This window comes from Mobula hypostoma, chromosome 1 (assembly GCF_963921235.1).
Source record: "Mobula hypostoma chromosome 1, sMobHyp1.1, whole genome shotgun sequence".
Taxonomy (NCBI): Eukaryota; Metazoa; Chordata; class Chondrichthyes; order Myliobatiformes; family Myliobatidae; genus Mobula; species Mobula hypostoma.
In genome coordinates, this window is record NC_086097.1 from 10,913,356 (window position 1) to 10,940,240 (window position 26,885).

The following is a 26,885-nucleotide window of genomic DNA, read 5'->3' on the forward strand; positions in this document are numbered from 1 at the left end:
GCAGTGTTGCAACATCTGGGTAGTTGGAAAAGTAGTCTGTTACAACAATGTGACTCTTTCCATTACAAACAAACAAATCCACTCCAACTTTGAAGTATGGCTTGTCTGGTACAGGGTGTGGTGTAAGCGGTTCTGCTTGCTGCTTTGGTCTGTAGGTAAGACAATCTCATATGAGACAATAGTCTGAATGATGTCTTGGTTCATTCTTGACCAATATGTCACTTCCCAAGCTCTACATTTACATTTTTCCTCACCATGATGCCCTTTGTGTATCTTCTGGAGCATTTCCTTGCACAGTGACACTGAAATCACAAACCTGTTCCCTTTGAACACTGTATCTTCCACTACTAACAGTCCAGCTCTGCCCGCACGCTGATTCTGAATACACATTGGACTGTCATTATCAGCTGCTGGCCATCCTTTTTGTATTGTCTCTTTGAGTACTTTCATTGTTTCATCCATCCCTGCTGCTGTCCCAATCTCTGGTCAATCAGGAGATACCGGAATGAAGGTGACAATTATGTCAACACAGGCCTGTATACAAGCATTAATCTTTTGGTCACTCTTTTCTTTCTTGTTGACTGCTCAAGATAGTGCATCAGCAATAAATATAGATTTTCCCAGTGCATAGTGGTTTGGATGTAATTGAGACCAATAGTTTATGGTCTGTCTCCACTTCAAGAGTAGATCCATAGATATACTGATGGAACCTTTCACATGCATATGTGCTGGTGAGAGGCTGTTTCTCCTTTTGTGCATAGTTGGTTTCCACACTTGTTAATGCCATTGATGCATAGGTCATAGGTTGCCATGTGTCATCATGCTGCTTCAGTAGTAATGCTCCAAGGCCGTACTGGGATGCATCAGCAAATATCCTAGTACACTTTTCCAGATATTAACCTTCAGCATGGTCTGTTCAGTCAGGACTCTTTTCAGAATCAGGAAACTCACTTCTTGCTCATGAGACCAAATCCACTCATTTTGCTGCCCAAGAATGTCCTAAGTGGTGCTGACACTGTAAACAGTCAAGGCATGAACTTAGCCAGGAAATTTACCATCCCCAAGAAACCTCCTCCTTTTTTTTTTGGAGCCTCTCTATGTTTTTAGTGCCTGATGTCCTTCTCAGGCCAGGCTTCACTCTCTCTTCCAATATGACATCTCCTGCAAAAGTCCATTTCTTAACACCAAATTCACATTTCTCTTTATTTAATTTCAAATTGACATTCCATGTCATGTCAGACATCTGTCTCAGTCATGCATCAAGTCCTGATAAGGGTCTCGGCCCAAAACATTGACTGTTTACTCTTCTCCATAGACGCTGTCTGGTCTGATGAGTTCTTCTAACAGTCTGTGTGCATGGCTTGGACTTACAGCATCTGCAGATTTCCTCATGTTTGAGTTCACAAGCATGCTTTATTCAGATCACTTCTAGGACAAATAGTCAAAGTCCCTCCAGATTGTTCGAAATGTATGTTGCATGGGGAGTTTTTCATCCAGTGCACACCCATTGGGGAAATTACATCAGGATGCAATGGTGTCTTATGCCCTAATGTGGTGGGCAAAATTCCAGTGTGACTCAAAATGCTTTTTATTGCATTTTTGCCTCGGAAAGTTTTCTGTCATTACAGTGAAAAAGTTAAGAGTCAAAAGTTAAAAGTTCTAGGCTAATCTGTTTTATAAGAATAGGAACTCATTGTCATGAAATCTTCATTTTGCTACTGAGTCCAACAATACATTCAGTGGCCACTTTATTAGGTACACCTGCTTGTTAATGCAAATACTTCAACTGTGAACATTCCTAGACCTTGTGGTATGATGTATATATTCTATGTTTTTTTTCCTCTTTTTTCCACTTACATGGTTTGTTCTTTTGTTTTTGCATGTTGAGTGTTTTATGATTTCTTTGAACAGGTTCCATAGTGTTTCTTTGTTTTGTGGCCATCTGTGAAAAGACAAGTCTCAGAGCTGTATACTGCATACATACTTCGATAATAATTTCACTTTGATCTTTGCTATCTAATCAACCAATCATATGGCAGTAACACAATGCATAAAAGCATGCAGACATGGGCAAGTTGTTGTTTAGACCAAACATCAGAATGGGGAAGAAATGTGATCTAAGTGATTGTTGGTGTCAGATGGAGTGGATTGAGCATCTCATGAACCGCTGATCCCCTGGGATTTTCACCCAACAGTCTCTAGAGTTTACAGAGAACGCTACAAAAAAAATCATCCAATGAGCATCAATGTTATAAGGAAGCAGATTAGTGAATTCAGTAAGCAAATCTGCAGACACTGCAGGTCCATCATTAACCAACACTAGTGGAAACAACTTTCGGAACAATTTTTCATCAGCAAGTAAGTTAACTTTCCATTTTACAGGCAGTCCTGTGGATGAAAACACCTTGTTAATGAGAGAGATCAGAGGAGAATGCCCAAACTGGTTCAAGCTGGCCGGAAGGTTCCAGTAATAGATATAGCCAAGCATTGCAACAGTGGTGTACAGAAGAGCGCCCCTGAACACACAACTTGTTGAACTTTGAAGTGAATGGACTACAGCTGCAGAAGAACCATGGATATCCACTCAGTGTCCTCTTTACTAGTTAGAGGCCATACCTAATAAGGTGGTCACTGATTGTATATAACTTGCGGTGTTCCTTTCAAAAGCAAAGCAGTTGGTATTTCTAATAAAAACAGAGAAAGCTGGAAATAGCCAGCAGGTCAGGCAACATCTGTGAGGAGACAAACAGAGTTAAGAGATCATTGACTTGAAATGGTTAGTCTGTTTCTTTCATCATAGATGCTGACTGACTGGCTGAGTGTTTCCAGCATTTTTAGATTTTGTTCCAGACTTTCAGCTTTGCTTTTCCACCACAGGTACATCTTCCTTAGGTTAATTGATGCAGGCCATATAAATGGCTGGACGTTCCAAACTGCTAAACTGTTCAAAGGATCAAAGAGCATTTGACTGCAGATCAAAAGGTCCTTGATGGGGCGGTACAGAATGTAGCATTTAGTATTATGCTATTACATTGCAGTGAGTTAGATTCAGTTCTGCTGCTGCCTGGAAGAAGTTTGCACGTTCTCCTCGTCACCATGTGGGTTTCCTCCGGGTGCTCGGGTTTCCACCCACATACCAAAGATGCATGGGTTAGCAGATCATTTGGTCACATGGGTGCAACTAGGCAGCATGGCCTGATTGGGCCGAGAGGACCCGTTACCGTGCTGTATCTCTAAATTTAAAAAAAAATCAAAAGATTTGGAAAAAATATTTTTGAGTGATGTGTTCAAAAACAGTGATGTAAGTGTTATTTGACTGATCCCGGAAGAATGGAGTCAATTAAACTCTTGTGTGTGACAAAAACATGTTGGATGCAACACTTTTATTTATAAAAATCACACCATTCCTGCAACATTCCTTATCAGACATTATAACACTGCAGGATGTTGTTTTAGAAAGGTCTGTATCATTTGTCTGAGGCAGTCTTTCAGGTTTTTGTAGTTAAATCTCCAATTGTTTTTATTTTTTCTCTTATTGAGATACAGCGCAGAACAGGCCTTTCCAGCCTTTCCAGCCACAAAACACAGCAACCCCCAATTTGACCCTAACAGGGCAATTGGACTGTGGCAGGAAACCCACACGGTCATAAGGAGAATGCACAAACTCCTTACAATTGCCCAGTGGCAGGAATTGCACCCGGGTCATCTGTACTGTAAAACCATGTGCTAACCATTACACTACTGCGCTACCCCATTGTCACCTACAATTCCTCAGTTCTGAGCCCAAGAACATATTGAAGTGGCAGGCTCCAGATCCAACAGCAAGTAAGGTCCCGAGGCTGGACAATTTAAGCTAGATTGAAAAGGTCAGGATGTCAGGGGTGGTTCAGATTGTTGATCTGCAAGGATTATTCATCTCAGCACTAAATTGAGGCTGTGGCCAAAGAAACTATTGGAATCCAAGATCATAGCTGTGGCCTCACTTCACTAAATTTTAGTTCTCAATGCTAATTGCTATCTATTATTGTTTGAACAGTTTGTTTTCTTTCTGCATATTGGATGTTCAATGGTCTTCCTTTTCTCAATGGACTGTATTGGGTTTCTTAGTTTTGTGTCTGCCTTTAAGGAGACAAATCTCGAGGTTGTATAATGTATACATACTTTGATAATAAATGTACTTTGAACTTTTGAACCCTGAATCACACTTTCACCCTTGTCCCTGTAGTAAAACGTCTCTTATCAAGTCACGGATCACAACCTACTTGAAGTGATCAAGTTAATCTGACCCTCTTTTCCTTACTTGATCAGTATTACTTCCCCCCGGCATTTCTCCATTAGTGTCCAACAAGTACTTGCCTGCTTCCATTCTTTTGCAGTCACCTCTAGAAAGTCATTTGCAAGGGCTCGTTTTAGCTGCCACTATCTCTAAGATCCCTGATATAAATCTCTAATATGGATGGCAGAGTGAAGATACGTCTCTACCAAAGGAGATGTAAGGCACTCCTTCACACCTCTAGCCTGCAGGTCACACTTGGGAAAGGTGTAGCACCTGCTTAGCCCCCCAGTCAGGGTCACGTGAAGCCATGGGAGCAGGTGGGTGATGGTCACCTGAGCAACTGGTGCATATCATAAATCCTGGTTATGCGACCACTGATGCCAGGCAGACAATCTCTGAAGAGTACTGATATTGGCTAGGGTCACCCGTCTTGTAAAGGACACTGCTCAGAAGAGGGCAAAGGCAAACCACTTCTGTAGAAAAAATAAGCCAAGACTAATCATGGTCATGGAAAGACAGTGATCACCCATGTCATAGGACATGGCTAATAAACAAATATTTCACATCAGCATGCTGCCCTGTCAGTGATAGATCTGAAAACTCAGACCTTCTCTGTCCCTGTCCCCCTTCTCTCTTTATCTAGTCCTTATTCTGGCTGCCCTGTTATCCATGGTCCTATCTCTTCTCCTCACCTGCCCACCATCCTTCCCTTACTCCCATGGTCCAATCTCTTCTCCTATCCATGGTCCTATCTCTTCTCCTATCCCACCATCCTTCCCTTACTCCCATGGTCCAATCTCTTCCCCTATCCATGGTCCTATCTCTACTCCTCACCTGCCCACCATCCTTCCCTTACTCCCATGGTCCAATCTCTTCTCCTATCCATGGTCCTATCTCTACTCCTCACCTGCCCACCATCCTTCCCTTACTCCCATGGTCCAAACTCTTCTCCTATCAGATTCCTTTGACTTTGGCCCTTTATGTTTTCCACCTCACACATCCCAGCTTCTCACCTCATCCCCCACCTACCTTCCCCCTCACATGCTTTCACCTATCACCTGCCATCTTGTACTCTCTTCCCTCCCCCCCATTTTTCTATCCCACCTTCCCTCCCCCACCCCCACTTCCTTTCCAAACTCAATATGTAAGTTTGCTGATGACAAAACATTTGTAGGCCATATCTCGGGTAATAATGAGTTTGAGTACAGAGAGGAAATTAAGAACCTGGTGGCATGGTGCGAAGACAATAACCTATCCCTCAACATCAGCAAGACGAAGGAATTGGTTGTTGACTTCAGAAGGAGTAGAGGACCGCACGACCCAACTTACATTGGTGGTGCGCAAGTGGAACAGGTCAAAAGCTTTAACTACCTCGGGGTCAATATCACAAATGACCTGACTTGGTCCAACCAAGCAGAGTCCACTGCCAAGAAGGCCCAACAGCGCCTTTACTTCCTGAGAAAACTAAAGAAATTTGGCCTGTCCCCTAAAACCTTCACTAATTTTTATAGATGCACCGTAGAAAGCATTCTTCTGGAGTGCATCACAACCTGGTATGGAAGTTGTCCTGTCCAAGACCGAAAGAAGCTGCAGAAGATCGTGAACACGGTGCAGCACATCACACAAACCAATCTTCTGTCCGTGGACTCACTTTACACCGCATGCTGTCGGAGCAGTGCTGCCAGGATAATCAAGGACACGACCCACCCAGCCAACACACTTTTCGTCCCTATTCCCTCCGGGAGAAGGCTCAGGAGCCTGAAGACTTGTACGGCCAAATTTGGGAACAGCTTCTTTCCAACTGTGATAAGACTGCTGAGCGGATCCTGACCTGGATCTGGGCCATACCCTCCAAATATCCGGACCTGCCTCTCAGTTTTTTTGCCCTACCTTTCTTTCTATTCTTCTATTTTCTATTTATGATTTATAATTTAAATTTTTAATACTTACTAATTTTTACTATTTTTAACATTTATTATTTGTAATCTAGGGAGTGGGAAGCGCAGAATCAAACATCACTGTGATGATTGTACGTTCTAGTACCAATTGTTTGGCGACAATAAGGTATAAAGTATAAAGTATAATGAAAAGTCTCGGCCCAAAGTGGGAAGTCACCAGAACAAAAAGGTGGGGGAGCGGAAGGAGGACAAGGTAGAAGGTGATAGGTGAAGCCAGGTGAGCACCACCCCCCCTTTCCCATTCCTGATGAAGGGTTTCGACTGTTCATTCATCTTCATTGATGCTGCCTTACCTGCTGAGTTCCTCCAGCATTTTGAGTATTGACAACAGTTAAGCTGCACCACCAGATTTAAAATACATTACATTCTGAATATTATCAAAGACAGCATAAATTGTACAGAATATTTGTACACAGTGTTGAAAACACGAGGATGGGTGAAGAAAGCAGAGTAAATGTAAGGGGATATGTAGTAGATTGAAATGACTACATTAAAATGCTGATGCGATGGAAGACACAAGAGTCTCACCATTGAGTGCGGTGGCTGTTATTGAGAGGTTAACGTGCCGCATCTCTCGGCATGCCCAGTGAAAAGGCGTTTCATTGTAGGGGCTATCATCCTGGATTGAATTTATTGAATACTGCATAATTGCTCGAACAATTGATTGAGTGGTTTTGTGTTTAAGCCATGTGAAACTATTGTCCAGGAAAGTGATTAAGATACGTGGCTCTGGATGCTGCAGGGATCAAGCACTGGTGTGATTCAAAGAGATTACCTGTTACTAACGTTTGTGTTCTGAGCAGGGTAGATACCTGCAGGCCAGAAGAATTGTTGATTCGGGTTTTAAGTACCGTTAGAGTACTGTATTAGGGAATGTTATGATCAGGGAATGGCAGTTTGACCAAACAGTGAGCAAATATGACATTTTAATTCAGGCTAGCTATGATGTGACGGCAGTGGACCTGCCTGGTACCATTGGGGTACCCGGGGAGACTGGGCCATGGGCCTTCCATACTTTCAGAGAAGACTTGAGTGTAGGTGAAGGTGCTGAATAGGAAGTCATATTTCCCATAGCTGAGGGTGGAGATTTAAAAAAAGTCGCTCTCATTTCTGCAGAGTAAGGAGAAGGAGTTGTCCAATGTGACCAGTCTAATGAGGCTTTCAGCTGTTGATTTAACTTCTGAATTCGTTTTGGCTATTACATCACTGGTTGATAAATGCAGAAGTGTACCTGCAGAGAGCCAAAGTTATTGTAGGCTGGGAGTGTTCTCTGGGGTGAAGCCCACACCCGATGGGGAAGAAGATCATGAGGCTTGGGCTGGGCAGACATCTCAGTTACTGGATGAATGGCAGTGCTCAGATAATACAAAAAAACAGACACTGGTAGAGAGCTTAAAGGGGCCGGTGACTGATATAGTGAGGTTCCCCAAGGCAGAAAATCTATTAGCCACATCAACTAATTATCTGCAAGCTCTGGAAGATGCTTTTGGCACTGCGGAATGTGCAGCCGATCTAAGATAAAGTTTAGGCACACATTCCAGGAGGAAGGAGACAAGTTGTCTGGCCACATTTTCAGGTTGGAGAAGCTACTGCACTGTTTGTGCCACAAAGGGGCCATTCTACGGTCTGAGAGAAATCACTTGAGGACGGAACAGTTGTGAAGAGCGTAACATGATGTAATTAGAAACATAGAAAACCTATAGCACAATACAGGCCCTTCGGCCCATTATGCTGTGCTGAACATGTACTTACTTTAGAAATTACCTCGGGTTACACATAGCCCACTATTTTTCTAAGCTCCAGGTACCTATCCAGGAGTCTCTTCAAAAACCCTAACCTATCCGCTTCCACCACCATTGCCAGCAGCCCATTTCAAGTGCTCACCACTCTGCATAAAAAACTTACCCCTGACATCTCTTCTGTACCTGCTCCCAAGCACCTTAAACCTGTGTCCTCTTGTGGCAACCATTTCAGCCCTGGGAAAAAGCCTCAGACTATCCACACCATCAATGCCTCTCGTCATCTTATACATCTCTATCAGGTCACCTCTCATCCTCCGTCGCTCCAAAGAAAAAAGGCCGAGTTCACTCAACCTGTCTTCATAAGGCATGCTCCCTAATCCAGGCAACATCCGTGTAAATCTCTTCTGCAACCTTTCTATGGTTTCCACATCCTTCCTGTGGTGAGGTGACCAGAACTGAGCACAGTACTCCAAGGGGGGTCTGACCAGGGTCTTATATAGCTGCAACATTACCTCTTGGCTCCTAAATTCATTTCCATGATCGATGAAGGTCAATACACCATATGCCTTCTTAACCACAGAGTCAACCTGCGCAGCTGCTTTGAGTGTCCCATGGACTCGGACCCCAAGATTCCCCTAATCTTCCACACTGCCAAGAGTCTTACCATTAATACTATATTCTGCCATCATATTTGACCTACCAAAATGAACCACTTCACACTTATCTGGGTTGAAATCCATCTGCCACTTCTCAGCCCAGTTTTGCATCCTATCAATGTCCTGCTGTAACCTCTGACAGCCCTCCACACTATCCACAATGCCCCAACCTTTGTGTCATCAGCAAACTTACTAACCCATCCCTCCACTTCCTCATCCAGGTCATTTATAAAGATCACGAAGAGTAAGGGTCCCAGAACAGATCCCTGAGGCACACCACTGGTCACCAACCTCCATGCAGAATATGACCCATCTACAACCACTCTTTGCCTTCTGTGGGCAAGCCAGTTCTGGATCACAAAGCAATGTCCCCTTGGATCCCTTGCCTCTTTACTCTCTCAATAAGCCTTGCATGGGGTACCTTATCAAATGCCTTGCTGAAATCCATATACACTACATCTACTGCTCTTCCTTCATCAATGTGTTTAGTCACATCCTCAAAAAATTCAATCAGGCTCGTAAGGCACGACCTGCCCTTGACAAAGCCATGCTGACTATTCCTAATCCTATTATACCTCTCTATATATTCAATATACATTATACCTCTCCATAATTGCTTTACATATTCAAATGACCCCCAAGATGCACCTTCCTCCATCTTTTACCGAGTTACTCAGAGAAGTTAGTGGGAAGAAAGCACAGTGGATGAGCGGGATACCTCTATCAGCAGGGTACAGTCCTTAGTCATAGCCTCTGTTGCTAAAGCAACTCCTGATATCACACCAGTGGGGGTTTTGCAGGATGTCATGAAAGATATGAGGGCTGAGGTATTTCAGATGATATCTGTTGGTGCTGCCACCAAGCATGATAAGGCCGATAGGAAGCTGGATCCACTGGTGAGACATATCAGGGCGAAATCTGCTACTGAGCAGGGTCTCTTGACCAGGGAAGCGATTGGTATTTTCTGTTACAACTGGGAGTATGAGAAGAGAGAACCTTTTGAGAACCTTTTCCATTTACTGTGTTCAGAACTGCTTTTGAGAAGGTGCAAGTTCCTCCTAAGCAAGATGACAAGCAGAAACGAAGAATTGCGTAGTACACCCAGTCTAAACCTGTCATGTTACATTGGGATGGAGTAGCTAAAGTGACAGGAGCCCCTGAATTTGCTGGAATGTCCAAGGATTGCAAAAGGAGATTCACTGAGAAGAACAAAAACAACAGGAATTCTGCAGATGCTGGAAGTTCAAGCAACATACATCAAAGTTGCTGGTGAACGCAGCAGGCCAAGCAGCATCTATAGGAAGAGGTGCAGTCAACGTTTCAGGCCGAGACCCTTCGTCAGGATTAACTGAGAAGAAGTTGGGATGTGAAGATGTGTTTTCTACTGATGAGTCTGATGTTGGTTACTCCAGGAGCACTTGCCACATTATTGGAGTGACTCAGGACACCCCTTTCCGAGAGAGATCTCACTGGTTAGCAGCACCAGAGAATGAAGATGTTTGGCAACACCAACTTAAACTGATGCAAAGATGCTCTACTTTTAGCATGTTTGGGTTTGAGCTAAAGATAAGGGGCTTTATTGCTCAACTTAGGAATGTTGTGTCAGCCAATCAGGATGGTGGAATCGGGAGAAGGCTCTGGAGAGCACTGAGCAGAGAGGTTTTTTTGAGGCAAACTGATGTGGGTCGAGGTTTTTTCAGTGGGAGCTGGGAGAAGACAGGATGGAAGACGGCTGAAGATGCCATCCCTGTTGCACAAGGTGCTTTGTGCAGATGAATGGCTCCAAGCAGGAAGGACCAATACTCCCATGGGGGAGCCCATTTGTTCTTGACTTTGAGTGACATTTGGAAGGTGATATGTACTGAGGGGATTTAAGCCTACACAGAATAGCTGTGGGGATAGTGTACCACCCTGGTATATTCCATATCTGATGGCCACTTGTGCTCTTGACTTTGAGTTAACTTCTAGCATTCTCCTCCAATGGTCCATTGAGTTCTTGGTGAAGGCCCTTAGTGTCTTGTTGACCTTGTACAGAGACAGGTATTCCAGGATCCATGTGTGGGGCATTTCTGGTAGTCAATCCAGACTGTGCTTAAGTTGGTTTGCCTGGTTTTGGAGTCTTGCATGACTGCTTTGTGTACCCATAGTTGGTGCTCAAAGTCTTTGGTTCCTTTAAAAATTACCCTCTGAGCAGGGCTCAGGAATTTACATACATGTTCCTTCAGCTTGGTGGCTACGATGCCTGATAGGAGCTTCCATGTTATTGACAGGCAGGTTATAGGCCAGTAGTTTGATGGTGTTGCTTCTTTGTGAGAATCCTTCGTTATGACTACTGTCCATCATTGAGTTAGCCAGTCAGGGTGGGAGTCTGCTTCACTTGCTTCAAGGAATATATATATATATAGCCAAGCACACTCATTTCTCAATTGTTCAGAACTTTTGGACTATTTTAGTGGTGTTTAGTATTGGGGCTTTCTGAAGATTTACATAAATATTGCTGTGTAGCTATCTGTAATAATGGATCAGTCATAACATAATTTGCAGGACTCTGACTCTAAAACTGGATCAGGCTTGTATTTATAGTAAGGTATGGGGTCTTTTATGAGTTTGTATTTTAATGCAAGGTTTTGGTGAATAATGTTCTCCACTTGATTGTGCCTGTGTAAGTAATCAGATTGAGTTAAATTTCTGCAGGATTCTGTAATGTGCTGGATTGTTTCTAGTTTCTCTTGTCATTTTCTATATTTATCATCTTGAATCTGTTGGTTTTTTTTTGTATTTTTGATAATTTTTTTGTGTTAACCACCTGATCCTGTTTTGCCACAAGGAACCTTCTGTTTCTTTAAAGAGGTCTGCAACTTTGAACCAGGTGTTCAATGCTTTCTTGTTGACATCTAGTCTGTTCAGATTATGGGGATGTCTTCCCTGGAGGGTCATGCTCTTCCATAACTTTTTCTTCAATAATGTTAATTTCTTCATTTTTCTGGATTGTGCTTTCATTTATGTTTTGTCGTGTTAACATTCCAAATGTTAAAAGGCCTGAACAGATGAGATAAAGCAAAGTTATTTCCCATGGTAGGGGTGTCTAGGACAAGAGGGCATGACTTCAGGATTGAAGGACATACATTTAGAACAAAGATGCAGAGAAATTAGTCAGAGGATGCTAAATCTGTGGAATTTGTTTCCACGAGCGGCTGTGGAGGCCAAGTTGTTGAGTGCATTTAAGGCAGAGACAGATAGGTTCTTGATTAGCCAGGGCATCAAAGGGTATAGGGAGAAGGCAGGGGAGTGGGGATGACTGGAAGAATTGGATTAGCCCAGGATTAAATGGCAGAGCAGACTTGATGGGCCAAATGGCTTACTTCTGCTCCAATATCTTATGGTCTTATCAGAATAGTATATGCTTGCATGGAATGCTGAATCCTGTTTTCATTGGTGAAAATATATCTGTAGAAGTTTTATCTGACTGTTGTGTCTGTTATATATCTTCCTCCTCCTGTCCTAGGTAGTGTTAACCTAAGTGTGTTCAAGTGTGCATTGCTCTTTCTAAAATTTGTCATTTAATTTCTTATTTTTCTTTGTAAATTTTCCAGATCAGTTTCAGACCAAGATATTATGCCAAATGAGAAAGTTAATATGGGTATACCAGAAGTGTTAATTGTCTTTATTATATTAAAGGAAACTTTGTCACATGGTGTGAGCAGAATTATCTGCAGCTTAATGTGAAAAAGACTAAGGAGCTGGTGGTAGACCTGAGGAGAGCTAAGGTACTGGTGACCCCTGTTTCCATCCAGGGGGTCAGTATGGACATGGTGGAGGATTACAAATACCTGGAGATACGAATTGACAATAAACTGGACTGGTCAAAGAACATTGAGGCTGTCTACAAGAAGGGTCAGAGCTGTCTCTATTTCCTGAGGAGACTGAGGTCCTTTAACATCTGCCGGACGATGCTGAGGATGTTCTACGAGTCTGTGGTGGCCAGTGCTATCATGTTTGCTGTTGTGTGCTGGGGCAGCAGGCTGAGGGTAGCAGACACCAAGAGAATCAACAAACTCATTCGTAAGGCCAGTGATGTTGTGGGGATGGAACTGGACTCTTTGACGGTGGTGTCTGAAAAGAGGATGCTGTCCAAGTTGCATGCCATCTTGGACAATGTCTCCCATCCACTACATGATGTACTGGTTGGGCACAGGAGTACAATTCAGCCAGAGACTCATTCCACCGAGATGCAACACAGAGCGTCATAGGAAGTCATTCCTGCCTGTGGCCACCAAACTTTACAACTCCTCCCTTGGAGGGTTAGACGCCCTGAGCCAATAGGCTGGTCCTGGACTTATTTCCTGGCATAATTTACATATCACTATTTAATTATTTATGGTTTTATTACTATTTAATTATATATGGTGCAACTGCAACGAGAACGAAAACCAATTTCCCCCGGGATCAATAAAGTATGACTATGACTATGACTTTACTATTGAGCTCTGTTTGGCAGATTTTCATAAGCTTTAAATACTGTCGGAAGTTTTCTCTTTATCACAGTCTGATCTATTTTCTTTGCTTGTTGATATCCCAAATACTTATGTTTCATGTTCATCAAAAGTACCCTGCTGCTCTGTTTTATATTCTACTAGCTCTGTTGCATCTTTCTTTATGTTTAATGTTCTGCACTTATCTAGTCCAAAGTTCATGTTTATATCTTTTGAAAAATAGTTCTACTATTTGAATTAATTGCTTCAGCTTTACAGATAATGGTCATGGGAGAGTTTAAAATGCAGGTTGATTGGTAACATCAGGTTGGTAATTGATCTCAAGAGAGTGAGTTTGTTCAATGCCTACGAGATGGCTTTTCAGAGCAGTTTGTTGTTGAGCCTACTAGAGGATCAGCTATACTGGATTGGGTGTTATGTAATGAACCGGAGGTGATGGAGGAGTTTAAGACAAAAGAGCCCTTAGGAGGCAGTGATCACAATATGAATTGAGTTCAATTTGAAATTTGATAGAGAGAAAATAAAGTCTGGCGTAGCAGGTTTTCAGTGGAGTAAAGGAAATTACAGTGGTATGAGAGGGGAGTTGGCCAAAGTAACTTGGAAGGATCTGCTGGCAGGGATGACTGCAGAACAGCAATAGTGTGAGTTTCTGGGGAAAATGAGGAAGGTGTAGGGCAGATGTATTCCAAAAAAGAAGAAATATTCAAATACCAAAATAGTACAACCAACAAGAGAAGTCAAAGCTAATGTAAAAACATAAGAGAGGGCATACAACAAAGCAAAAATTAGCGGGAAGATAGAGGATTGGGAAGCTTTTAAAAACCTACAGAAAGCAACTGAAGGAATCATTAGAGGGAAAATACGAAATATAAAAGCAAGCTAGCAAACAATATCAAAGTGGATAGTAAAAGCTTTTTCAAGTATGTAAAAAAATTAGAGAGATGAGAGTGGATAAAGGTCTGCTAGAAAATGAGGCCAGAGAAAGTAACAGCAGACAAGGAGATGGCAGATGAACTAAGGAGTATTTTGCATCAGTCTTCACTGTGGAAGACACTAGCAGTGTGCCAGATGTTGTAGTGTGTGAAGGAAGAGAAGTGGGTGCAGTTACTATTACAAGAGAGAAGGTGCTCAAAAAGCTGAAAGACCTAAAGGTACATAAGGTACCCGGATCAGATAACCCACACCCTAGGGTTCCGAAAGAAGATGCATTAGAGATTATGGAGGCATTAGCAATGATCTTTCAATAATCATTGGACTCTGGGATGGTGACAGAGGACTAGAAAATTGCAAACATCACTCAGATCTTTCAGAAAGGAGGAAGGCAGCTGAAAGGAAAGTATAGGCCAGTCAGCCTGACCTGAGTGGTTGGGAAAATATTAGAGTCAATTGTTAAGGATGAAGTGATGGAGTACTTGGTGACACAGGACAAGATAGTACAAAGTCAGCATGGCTTTCTTCAGGGAAAATTCTTGCCTGACAAACCTGTTGAAATTCTTTGAGGAGACTACAAGTAGGATAGATAAAGAGGATGCAGTGGATGTTGTATAGTTGGACTTTCAGAAGAACTTTGACAAGGTGCCACACATGAGGCTGCTTACTAAGTTAAGAGCCCATGTTAATACAGGAAAGTTACCAACATGGCTAAAGCATTGACTGATTGGTAGGCAGTCAGTGAGCGGGAATAAAAGGATCCTTGTCTGGTTGGCTGCCTGTGATTAGCGGTGTTCCGCAGGGGTCAGTGTTGGAACCGCTTCTTTTTATCACTGATTTAGATGATGAAATAGACGGCTTTGTTGCCAAGTTTGCAGATGATACAAAGATTGGTGGAGGGGTAGGTAGTGTTGAGGAAACAGGTAGGCAGTGGAAGGACTTAGACAGATTAGGAGAATGGGCAAGAAAGTGGCAAATGAAATACAATGTTGGAAAATGCATGGTCATGCACTTTGGTAGAAGAAATAAATGTGAAGACTATTTTCTAAATGGGGAGAAAATCCAACAATCTGAGATGCAAAAGGACTTGGGAGTCCTTGTGTAGAACAATCTAAAGGTTAACTTGCAGGTTGAGTCAGTGGAGAAGAAGGCAAATGCAATGTTATTGTTCATTTCAAGAGGTCTTGAATACAAGAGCAGGGATGTGATGCTGAGGCTTTATAAGGCACTGGTGAGGCCTCATCTTGAATGCTGTGAACAGTTCTGAGCTCCTCATCAAAGAAAAGATGTGCTGGCTTTGGAGAGGGTCCAGACGCGGTTCACAAGGATGATTCCAGGAATGAAAGGGTTATCATACGAGGAATGTTTGATGGCTCTGGGTCCGTACTCGCTGGAATTTAGGATGAGGGGAGATCTCATTCAAACCTTTTGAATGTTGACAGGCTTAGACAGAGTAGATGTGGGAAGGATGTTTCCCATGGTGGGGGAGTCTAGGACAATATGGCCCAGCCTCAGGATAGAGGGATGCCCATTGAAAACAGTGATGTGGAGAAATTTCTTTAGCCAGAGGGTGGTGAATTTGTGGAATTCTTTTAACCACAGGCAGCTGTGAAGGACAGGTCGTTGTGTGTATTTAAGGCAGAAATTGATAGATTCTAGATTGGACACAGCATCAAAGGTTATAGGGAGAAGGCCAGGAATGGGCTTGAGGAATGGAAGAAAGGATCTGCCATGATTGAATGGCGGAGCAGACGATGGGCCAAATGGCCTCATTCTGTTCCTATGTCTTATGGTCTTATGGTCTTATGAAGGAATGTAGAATTGTCCATGATATAATTTGTGTGTCTTGATATAATTTGTTGTGTTGTTTCTGATTTGATACCCAATTTTCATTTTTGTATTTGCACATTTTGTTGTGTTTGTCTACCATTTGGGTCAGACTTTCATTGATTCTATTTTGTTTCTTATATTTACTGAACTGTTTAAGGCATCTGTTAGTCTTGTGAGACCATGGATCTGCGCCTGGAAAGTCTTCACTCTCCAGGGTGCAGGCCTAGGCAAGGTTGTATGGAAGACCAGCAGTTGCCCATGCTGCAAGTCTCCCCTCTCCACGCCACCAATGTTGTCCAAGGGAAGGGCATTAGGACCCATACAGCTTGGCACCGGTGTCGTTGCAGAGCAATGTGTGGTTAAGTGCCTTGCTCAAGGCCACAACACGTTCCCTCAGCTGGGGCTCGAACTCACGACCTTCAGGTCGCTAGTCCAATGCCTTAACCACTTGGCCACGTGCCCACATTTACTGAACTATTACTTACATATAAATATATTTACTTATGGTTACATCTCAGGGTTGTATATAGGGACCTACATGTACCTTGATGATACATGGAACTTTACACTTTGATCTTAGAAGAACAGCAGAACAGTCAGCTGTAACGCAAATGTTGACTGGCCATTTCCTTCCATAGATGCTGTCTGACCCACTGATTCAATCCATCTCCTTTCTGTGTTGCTCCAGATACACTGAGATGCTTGAATCCACTGATGCTGCCTGACCAGTTTCTTTATATTTTTGTTTCAGTGTTTTCAGCCCGAAATGTCAACTGTCAGAATCAGAATCAGAATCAGGTTTAATATCACCGGCACAGAAACATAGAAAACCTATAACACAATACAGGCCCTTCGGCCCACAATGGTGTGCCGAACATGTACTTACTTTAGAAATTACCTCAGGTCCCTCTTCCCTCCGGGAGAAGGCTCAGGAGCTTGAAGACTCGTACGGCCAGATTTGGGAACAGCTTCTTTCCAACTGTGATAAGACTGCTGAACAGATCCTGACCCAGATCTGGGCCGTACCCTCCAAATATCCGGACCTGCCTCTCAGTTTTTTGCACTACTTTACTTTCCATTTTTCTGTTTTCTATTTATGATTTATAATTTATATTTTTAATATTTACTATTGATTTGTAATCCAGCGAGCAGGAAGCGCAGAATCAAATATCACTGTGATGATTGTACGTTCAAGTATTAATTGTTTGGCGACAATAAAGTATAAAGTAAAGTAAAAGTAAAGCCCTCTATTTTTCTAAGCTCCAGGTACCTATCCAGGAGTCCCTATTGTATCCGCCTCCACTACCGTCACCAGCAGCCCATTACACGCACTCACCACTCTTTGTAAAAAACATCTCCTCTGTACCTACTTCCAAGCAGCTTAAAACTGTGTCCTCTTGTGTTAGCCATTTCAGTACTGGGAAAAAGCCTCTGACTATCGACACGAACAATGCCTCTCATCATCTTATACACCTCTAACAGGTCACCTCTCATCCTACGTCGCTGCAAGGAGAAAAGGCCAAGTTCACTCAACTTATTCTCATAAAGCATGCTCCCCAATCCAGGCAACATCCTTGTAAATCTCCTCTGCACCCTTTCTATAGTTTCCACATCCTTCCTATAGTGAGGTGACCAGAACTGAGAACAGTACTCCAAGTGAGGTCTGACCATGGGCCTATAAAGCCGTAACATTACCTCTCAGCTCTTGAACTCAATCCCACAGTTGATGAAGGCCAATACACTATATGCCTTCTTAACCACACAGTCAACCTGCATAGCAGCTTTGAGTGTCCCATGGACTTGGATCCCAAGATCCCTCTGATCCTCTACACTGCCAAAAGTCTTACCATTAATACAATATTCTGCCATCATATTTGACCTACCAAAATGAACCACCTCACACCTACCTGGGTTGAACTCCATCTGCCACTTCACAGTCCAGTTTTGCATGCCATCGATGTCCCACTGTAACTTCTGACAGCCCTCCACACTATCCGTAACACCACCAACCTTTGTGTCATCAGCAAATTTACTAACCTATCCTTCCACTTCCTCATCCAGATCATTTATAAAAATCACGAAGAGAAGGGGTCCCAGAACAGATCCCTGTGGCACACTACTGGTCACTAACCTCCATGCGGAATATGACCCATCTACAACCACTCTTTGCCTTCTGTGTGCAAGCCAGTTCTGGATCCACAGAGCAATGTCCCCTTGGATCCCATGCCTCCTTAATTTCTCAATAAGCCTTGCATGGGATAACTTGTCAAATGCCTTGCTGAAATCCATATACACTATACCTACTACTCTACCTTCATCAATGTGTTTAGTCACATTGTCAAAAATACAATCACTGTCATAAGGCATGATCTGCTTTTCACAAAGCCATGCTGACTATTCCTAATCATATTATGCTGCTCCAAATGTTCATAAATCCTCCATGATCTTCTCCATCAACTTACCAACCACTGAAGTAAGACTCACTGGCCTATAATTTCCTGGGCTATCTCTACTCCCTTTATTGAACAAAGGAACAACATCTACAAACCTCCAATCCTCTGGAACCTCTCCCGTCCCATTTGATGATGCAAAGATCATTGGTAGAGGCTCAGCAATCTCCTCCCTCACCTCCCACAGTAGCCTGAGGCATATTTTGTCCGGTCCCGGCGACTTATCCAACTTGATGCTTTCTAAAAGCTCCAGCACATCCTCATGAGAGAATCAGACCAATCAAGTATGATAGTGGAAAAGAGTGTATGGAAACGGGGGAGATACAGAGGTACTTAATGAATACTTTACTTCAGTATTCACTACGGAAAAGGATCTTGGCGATTGAAGGGATGACTTGCAATGGACTGAAAAGTTTGAGCATCTAGATATTAAGGAAGATGATGTGCTGGAGCTTTTGGAAAGCAACAAGTTGGATATGTCACCAGGATCGGATGGGATGTGCCCCAGGCTACTGTAGGAAGTGAGGGAGGAGACTGCTGAGTCTCTGGTGATGTTCTTCGCATCATCAATGGGACAGGAGAGGTTGTGGAGGATACTTTATACTTTATTGTTGCCAAACAATTGGTACTAGAACGTATAATCATCACAGCGATATTTGATTTTGCGCTTCACACACCCTGATTACAAATATTAAATATTAAAGATATTAAAAATAGTAAATATTAAAAATTTAAATTTTAAATCATAAATAGAAAATAGAAAAAATGGAAGTAAGGTAGTGCAAAAAAAACCTAGAGACAGGTCCGGATATTTGGAGGGTACGGCCCAGATCCGGGTCAGGATCCGTTCAGCAGTCTTATCACAGTTGGAAAGAAGCTGTTCCCAAATCTGGCCGTATGATTCTTCAAGCTCCTGAACCTTCTCCCGGAGGGAAGAGGGACGAACAGTCTGTTGGCTGGGTGGGTCGTGTCCTTCATTATCCTGGCAGCACTGCTCCGACAGCGTGCGGTGTAAAGTGAGTCTACTGATGGAAGGTTGGTTTGTGTGATGTGCTGCGCTGTGTTCATGATCTTCTGCAGCTTCTTTCGGTCTTGGACAGGACAACTTCCATACCAGGTTGTGATGCGCCCTAGAAGAATGCTTTCTACGGTACATCTATAAAAATTAGTGAGGGTTTTAGGGGACAGGCCAAATTTATTTAGTTTTCACAGGAAGTAAAGGCGCTGGTGGGTTGGAGGGTTGTGAATGTTTTTCCCTTATTCAAGAAAGGGAGTAGAGATAGCCCAGGAAATTATAGACCAGTGAGACTTACTTCAATGGTTGTTAAGTTGATGGAGAAGGTCCTGAGAGGCAGGATTTACAAACATTTGGAGAGGCATAATATGATTAGGAATAGTCAGCATGGCTTTTTCTCCTTGCATTAAAATAGACACATCTCAAACCATCAGAGCGCCTCTATCACCTGCCTATCCTCCTTCTCACACCGCCTACAAGCTTTCTCTATTTGTCAGCTAACCACCCCTTTCTTCATTTCTTCAGTTCAATTACCACCTCCCAGCAATTCTAGTTTAAATTCTCCCCAACAGCCCTAGCAAACATCTCTGTCAGGTTACTGGTTCCCTCGGGATTCAGGTCCCTGCTCTCTGCTCCAATCCCTCACCCACAGATTTACCCTCCACCTCACTCTGTTGCTATACTCACTGTCGCATGGCACAGGCAGTAATCCCAAGATTATAACCTTTGAGGCATGTGTCATGAAATTTGTTAACTTAGCAGGAGCAGTTCAATGCAATATGTAATATAGAAGAAAAATAATAAATCAATCAAAATCATGCAAAAACAGAATATATTTAAAAAGTGAGGTAGTGTTCACAGATCCATTTAGGAATTGGATGGCAGAGGGGAAGAAGCTGTTCCTGAATTGCTTCAGGCTTCTGTACCTCCTGCCTGATAGTAATAGTGAGAAAAGGGCATGCCCTGGGTGCTGGTGGTCCTTAATAATGGACACTGCCTTTCTGAGACACCGCTCCTTGAAGATGCCTTGGGTGCTTTGTAGACTAGTACCCAAGACAGAGCCAACTAGATTTACAACCCTCTGCAGCTTCTTTTGGTCCTCTGCAGTAGCCCCCCACCCCCCCCACCACATACCAGACAGTGATGCAGCCTATCAGAATGCTCTCCACAGCACATCTATAGAAGTTTTTGAGTGTATTTGTTGACATGCCAAATCTCTTCAAACTCCTAATGAAATATTGTCACTGTCTAGCCTTCTTCATAGCTGCATTGATATGTTGGGACCAGGTTGGGTCCTCAGAGATCTTGACAGCCAGGAACTTGAAACTGCTCACTCTCTCCACTTCTGATCCCTCTATGAGGATTGGTATATGTTCCTTCATCTTACCCTTCCTGAAGTTCGCAATCAGTTCTTTTGTCTTACTGACGTTGAGTGCAAATTTGTTGCTGTGACATCACTCCACTATTTGATATATCTCACTCCTGTACACCCTCTCGTCTCCGTCTGAGATTCTACCAACAAGGTTGCATCATCAACAAATTTATAGACAGTACTTGAGCTATGCCTAGCCACACAGTCATAGGTATACAGAGAGTAGAGCAGTGGGCTAAGCACACACCCCTGAAATGCGCCAGTATTGATCGTCAGCGAGGAGGAGATATTATCACCAACCCACACAGATTGTGGCCTTTCGGTTAGGAAGTCAAGGGTTCAATTGCAGAGGGAGGTACAGAGGCCCAGTTTCAGTTACTTATCAATCAGGATTGTGGGAATGATGATGTTAAATGTTGAGCTATAGTCGATGAACAGCATCCTGACATAGGTGTTTGTGTTGTCCAGGTGGTCTAAGGCCATGTGAAGAGCCATTGAGATGGTGTCTGCTGTTGACCTATTGTGGCAAAAGGCAAATTGCAGTGGGTTCAGGTCCTTGCTGAAGCAGGAGTTCAGTCTAGTCATGACCAACCTCTCAACGCATTTTATCATTGTCGATGTGAGTGCTACAGGACAATAGTCATTAAGGCAGCTCACACTATTCTTCTTAAGGCACTGGTATAATTATTGGCTTTTTGAAGCAAGTGGGAACTTCCGCCCATAGCAGTGAGAGGTTGAAAATGTCCTTGAATACTCCCGCTAGTTGGCTGACACAAGTATTCAGAGCCTTACCAGGTACTCTGTCGAGACCTTCTGACTTGTTAGGGTTCACCATCTTTAAAGACAGCCTAACGTCGGCCTCCGAGAGAGAGATCACAGGGTCACCGGGTGCAGCAGTGATCTTCACAGCTGCAGTTATATTCTCCCTTTTAAAGCGGGCATAGAAGGCATTGAGTTCATCTGGTTGTAAAGCATCGCTGCCATTCATGCTGTTGGGTTTCACTTTGTAGGAAGTAATGTCTTGCAAATCCTGCCAGAGATGTCTTACACCCGATGTCACCTCCAACCTCCTTCGAAATTGTCTCTTCACCCTTGAAACAGCCCTCCGCAAGTCATACCTGTACACTTTTCAGCTGATGCTGCCTGGCCTGCTGAGTTCCTCCAGCATTTTGTGTGTGTTACTTTACATTTCCAGCATCAGCAAATATTCTCTTGTTTGTAATTTCTCATGTTCTCAGACATACTTTCTGATTTTCATTGATGCAATAATTGACGAAATGAATTATGATGTTATTACGTCTTGGACAAACCTTTCAAACAAACTATTTTCCCCATACATATACCCGTTGAACGCATTTAGCTTTGTCAATATCCAAGGGAATTGTCGGTCACCATTAAAACACATCGCAATTCGATCCCTCTACGCATGCGCGTACATCCACCCCGCTCACCCAAGCAAAATAAGATACGGAGACGTAACACGTGACCTTTCAGCTCCGTGCTGCGGCCCTGAGGATTCGGCGCCCCGCCCCACGCCGTCGCAATTGACCAATCGCAATGTGACGTGTAGAAAGAATACGTGGCGTCCCTTCACTTTCCCGGCGCTGGGATGTGTGGGGCCTCCTGATTGGTCGTCGAGCTGTTGACGAAGTTGAGAAGGATTTAAAAGGAGTGCAACGAGCTCATGGCGGCGGAAGTTTGAGTGAAGTGGAGTCGTAGCGGTGTGGATGCGGGAGATGACCAGGAAACGAGTAGGCATGCTCTGCTTCTGGCTGCTGCTCTTGGTGTCGAGGCTTAAGCCGGTTTCAGGGGGTGAGTGCCTGGGTGACGGGAGGGAGGCGGGTGGCCTTGATCACAAGCCTAGCCTGGTGCTAGGCCCCGCGTAGAGGCGCCCGCCGTATCCGAATGGTGGTTGGGCTGCCGCTTTCATACCCTGACAGGGGTGATGGGGAGGCTTGCAGCTGGTGGTATGGGCTAACCGGCTGGTGTGGGGCAGATTGGTGCCACCTCGGTCAGTGTGTCTGGGTGGTGTATGCAGGACCCCGTCTCACATCGGCAGTGGAGTGGAAATGTGTTTTGGAGTGATGTGGAAAGAGGAAGGATGTTTCTAGCATAATGCAAGAAATGAAATTAGGACTCTGATCCTGTTCTGCCGTTCTTTAAGATCATGGCTCAGTTTGGCATTGGCTCCACCTTCTCACCTGCTCCTCGTAAGCAAGCACTGTACAGGCCTAAGTTGTATATTGCTCGTGCACGTCTCCTTTTTCATGCAATGTTTTCCTTTGCTCTTCATCATTATGTACCCTGTCGTATTATAGGGACAGTCTAGTCTAATCTGAGAAGTTCTAATAAACTCTTAAAAACTTTTGCCTGTCCATCCCATCCATGAATGTCATGCACTGTCAACCGCGACTTTTTATTCTATCAATTTTTTTTCCGTCACTACAAGATGTTCGAGCTTTTCTTTCCTCAGTACATGTCCCAGAAATTCCAGCTGCCGTTTCCTGATGGATGCTATCAGCTCTCTTATTCTGGTTTATGGCAACACTTCCTCATTTGTTTCTCTGTCCTTCCACGATATTTATATTCTTCTCCTTACGGTGAGCAAAAATAATTCCCTCCCACCCATTCCCCACTCTGATCTTTCACTACTTCTCACCTGCCATTTGCTTCCCGCTGGTTCCTTCCCTTTTTCCTATTATCCACTCTCTTCTATCAGATGCTGTCTTCAGCCTTTTACCTTTCCCACTCGCCTGGCTTCACCTTTCACATTCCAACTAGCATCTTTCTCTTCCTTCCATCTTTTATTCAGGTAGTTCGCCCCTTCCCTCTAGTCTTGAAGAAGGGTCTTGGCCTGAAAAGGCAACTGTTTACTCTTTTCCATAGCTGCTGCCTGGCCTGCTGAGTTCCTTTTGCATTTTGTGTGTTGCTTTAGATTTCCAGCATCTGCAGATTTCTGGTGTTTGTGATTCCCACGTATTGCTTTGATATTGTCCAACATTCATTTCCATATGTTAGTGTGGAATGAATGTAGCACCGCACCAGAGTTTTGTATCCATAGCATTTAGAAAGTTATTCTTTATTACCTTGCTTGAACATGCATTTAGTATTAATGCCACTATTATTTTACTAAAATATTCCAGCATTTTCCCAGTTATCCTATCTGTACTTTTACTTCTCACTTCATTTCTGGAATGTGTTCTATTCAGAAACTCTGTTTGATAGGTTGAACATGCTATTCTTTGGCTGTTATGATTTGGCACTAGAGTCTGGTTTTCTGGGTTTGAATTGGACAGTAGTGGGCAGCTGAAAAGTCACAGAACTAGGCCATTTGGCCCATTGAGTCTGCTCTGTCCCTTCATCATGACTCTCAGCCCCAAACTCCTGCCGCCTTCCTGTATTCCTTCATGTCCTGACTAATCAAGAATTTATCAACGTCTTAAAAATATCCAGCGACTTGGCGTCCACAGTTGCCTGTGCCAATGGATTCCACAGATTCATCTCTCGCTGGCTAATAAAATTTCTCATCTGTGTCCCTCTATTTTGAGGCTGTGTCCTCTGGTCTTAGACTTCCCCACCATAGGAAACATTTGCTTTATTGCATCTTAAAATACAATGATTACTGGACGTGAATTTTGTTCTGGTTTTGGTGTGCCACTTTAAGATTAGAGTATAGTCTAGTTCTTTACTGTTTTTATTCCAAATTAAATGCCCTCTGCCAAGAAAATCTCAAAACAACAGTGGTCAGAGAATGGCATATGTTACACATGTAGGTTTTTCAAATGCATACCAATTTCAAGTACTATATATATAATGTTAGTCCGTAGGTTTGTACATGTATCACTCATTCGAGTTGATAGATCTGGTTATCCCAGAAGCTACTTAGTTGCAGTCTGTTTTTAAAAATTCCTGTTCAAGATCATTTAAGAGGGTTAGTGGGTGGTGGTGTTGGATCAGCCTTACTGTTTGGGGAAAGTAACTATTCTTGATTCTGGTGGTCCTGGTGTGGATGCTTCATAGCCTCCTTCCTAATCGGAGTGGGACAGGCTGTAAGCTGTGAGTGTGGGATCCTTCATAATGTCACTGGCCCCTTTACGTGGATTGTGAAATAAGAATGGTATCCATGAATCAGTACAGCTTTTGTTTCGGACTGTCCTTTTGTGGTGTCAGAGCAATGGATAGTGTCAGCATTCCTTGTTTTTCCCTATTTGATCCTGAATTGAGCAGCTAGTTATGCATCTGTCAGTCAGTGGATCTGAAGTTGCATGTAGGCCAGACTGGATAACTATGACAGTTTTCTTCTAGGGCACCAGTGAACTAGAGTGATTATTTGACGTAATCAAATGCTTTTATAGTTACTGTTACTGACAATATAGTTTTTAAAATTAAGTTCCAAGCCACCATAATGGACTTGACCACGTTTTTCAAAATTCTATTGAGATGTAGCACAGAGTTGGCCCTTCTGGCCCGTTGAGACATGCTGTCCAGGTTTAATCCTAGGCTTGTTATGGGACAATTTACAGTGACCCATTAACTTATTAACCAGTATGTCTCTGAACTGTGGGAGGAAACTGGAGCATCTGGAGGAAACTCATGCAGTCACGGGGAGAACGCATAGACTGTCCTGGGGATTTGAGCCTGGCTGCTTGAATTGTGAAATGTTATCTTCCTGGATCAATGATCCAGAAGTCTGGATTCTCATCCAAATTAAACTCTCATATGGTAACACAAATGCGGGTTATGTAAATCACATCTGAAAACTACAAGGATTTTTTTTCTATTGCACAACTTTGCATTCCTGTTTAGAAGGTATTCTCGCTGTTAGGAGGTTCTAGTTAAAGTAGGAAAAGTTAATGCAATGTTTACCAATGGGAAATTACAGATGGACCCATGTACCTGTTATCCACTCTCCAGTAGAACCACTGGTTTTGAGTAATTAATGTAGATAACACATTTCAATCACTGAGCCAGTGCACAAGAGAATTGAGCTTCAAATGCTGAAACAAGTCAGCTGTTTAGTCCAAGCAGGTGTTGTGTCTTTTGGATGCAGAATCGGCGGTCTAACAGTGTCATCCATACCTGTGGAAAAGCTGAGGTCTGAGTCGTCTTTTTCCGGGAATCCCAGCCTCTGAATCGTTCATCTACTGAGTGTTGAACTACTTTTCATTTCCTAGCACAGTTGTTGAGTTGGATTTAGTAACTCAGTTTGCCAAACAAACATCTATTTCAATAGTCTCTGCTTGCTTTGCCCAACCATTCAATTTTTTGCCTTGTCTCCCCATTCTTTCCTTTGTTTCCAGCAAGTTTCATTATCTACTGTGGAAATAATTTTTTAAAAAAATTATTTGGAGTTTTAGCAAAATACAGCTGATTGCCTTCAGGAAAAATGCTGCTTTTTATTAAAACTACAATGGCATTTAATAGTAACTGCATAGCTTGTTTTGGCTTCCTTTTTAAAATTCCTGGTACAATGCAAGTCGATCTTGTTTGCCTTTGGATTGTTAATTGGTGTTACAGTGAAAAAATGAGTGTTACTGAAGGTAGTGTAATGGTTAGCACAACGCTTTACAGTACCAGTAACTTGGGTTCCATTCCCGGCGCTGCCTGCAGTGAGTTTGTATGTTCTGCCTGTGACCACGTGGGTTTCCTCTGGGTGCTTTGGGTTCCTCCCATAGTCTGAAGACATATTGTTTGGTGGGTTAATTAATCATTGTACATTGTCCTGTGATTAGCCTGGGGTTGAATCAGGAGTTGCTGGGCAGCGTGGCTCAAAGGGCACATTCTGTGCTGTGTCTCAATAAATTTTTTAAAAAAAAGCAAAAGTATGATTTGGTCTAGAATTCTTAAATATAAAGATGAACATTATTTGCCACATTTTGGATGTTTCAGTGTACATGTAGAGAAAAGCAGCAGCACACTGCAAGTGTGTGCTGGGTGCAAGTTGGTGTTGGAAGCATGGTGAACATAGCATAACTAACCGTAATCATAAGGTTAGGGGAGGAAACTGGAGCATCCAGAGGAAATCCAGCCAGTCACAGTGACAGCATAGAAGCTCTTTTATAGAGAGCAGTGGGAATTAAACCTTGATCACTGGCGCTGTAAACTATTATGCTAACTACTATCCTTCTATGCCAAACTCATTGCTGTCGTTATCATCATCATT

The 26,885-nt window shown here is 43.1% G+C and overlaps 1 protein-coding gene and 1 long non-coding RNA gene across 3 annotated transcripts in view; one reads left to right on the forward strand and one right to left on the reverse strand.

Annotated features, from left to right (window-relative positions):
* Positions 1–26,885, reverse strand: part of LOC134344197 (uncharacterized) — a 72,587-nt gene that overhangs the window by 19,091 nt on the left and 26,611 nt on the right. For both annotated transcript variants that reach the window (XR_010017391.1, XR_010017395.1), the window contains one exon: positions 22,210–22,361. This is a non-coding gene — a long non-coding RNA (uncharacterized LOC134344197). The remainder of the gene's footprint in view (positions 1–22,209; positions 22,362–26,885) is intronic.
* Positions 22,372–26,885, forward strand: part of LOC134344193 (protein sel-1 homolog 1-like) — a 54,738-nt gene continuing 50,224 nt past the window's right edge. The window contains exon 1 of the mRNA XM_063043597.1: positions 22,372–22,534. Coding sequence (XP_062899667.1) covers positions 22,450–22,534 — 85 coding nt within the window. The 5' untranslated portion in view covers positions 22,372–22,449. The remainder of the gene's footprint in view (positions 22,535–26,885) is intronic.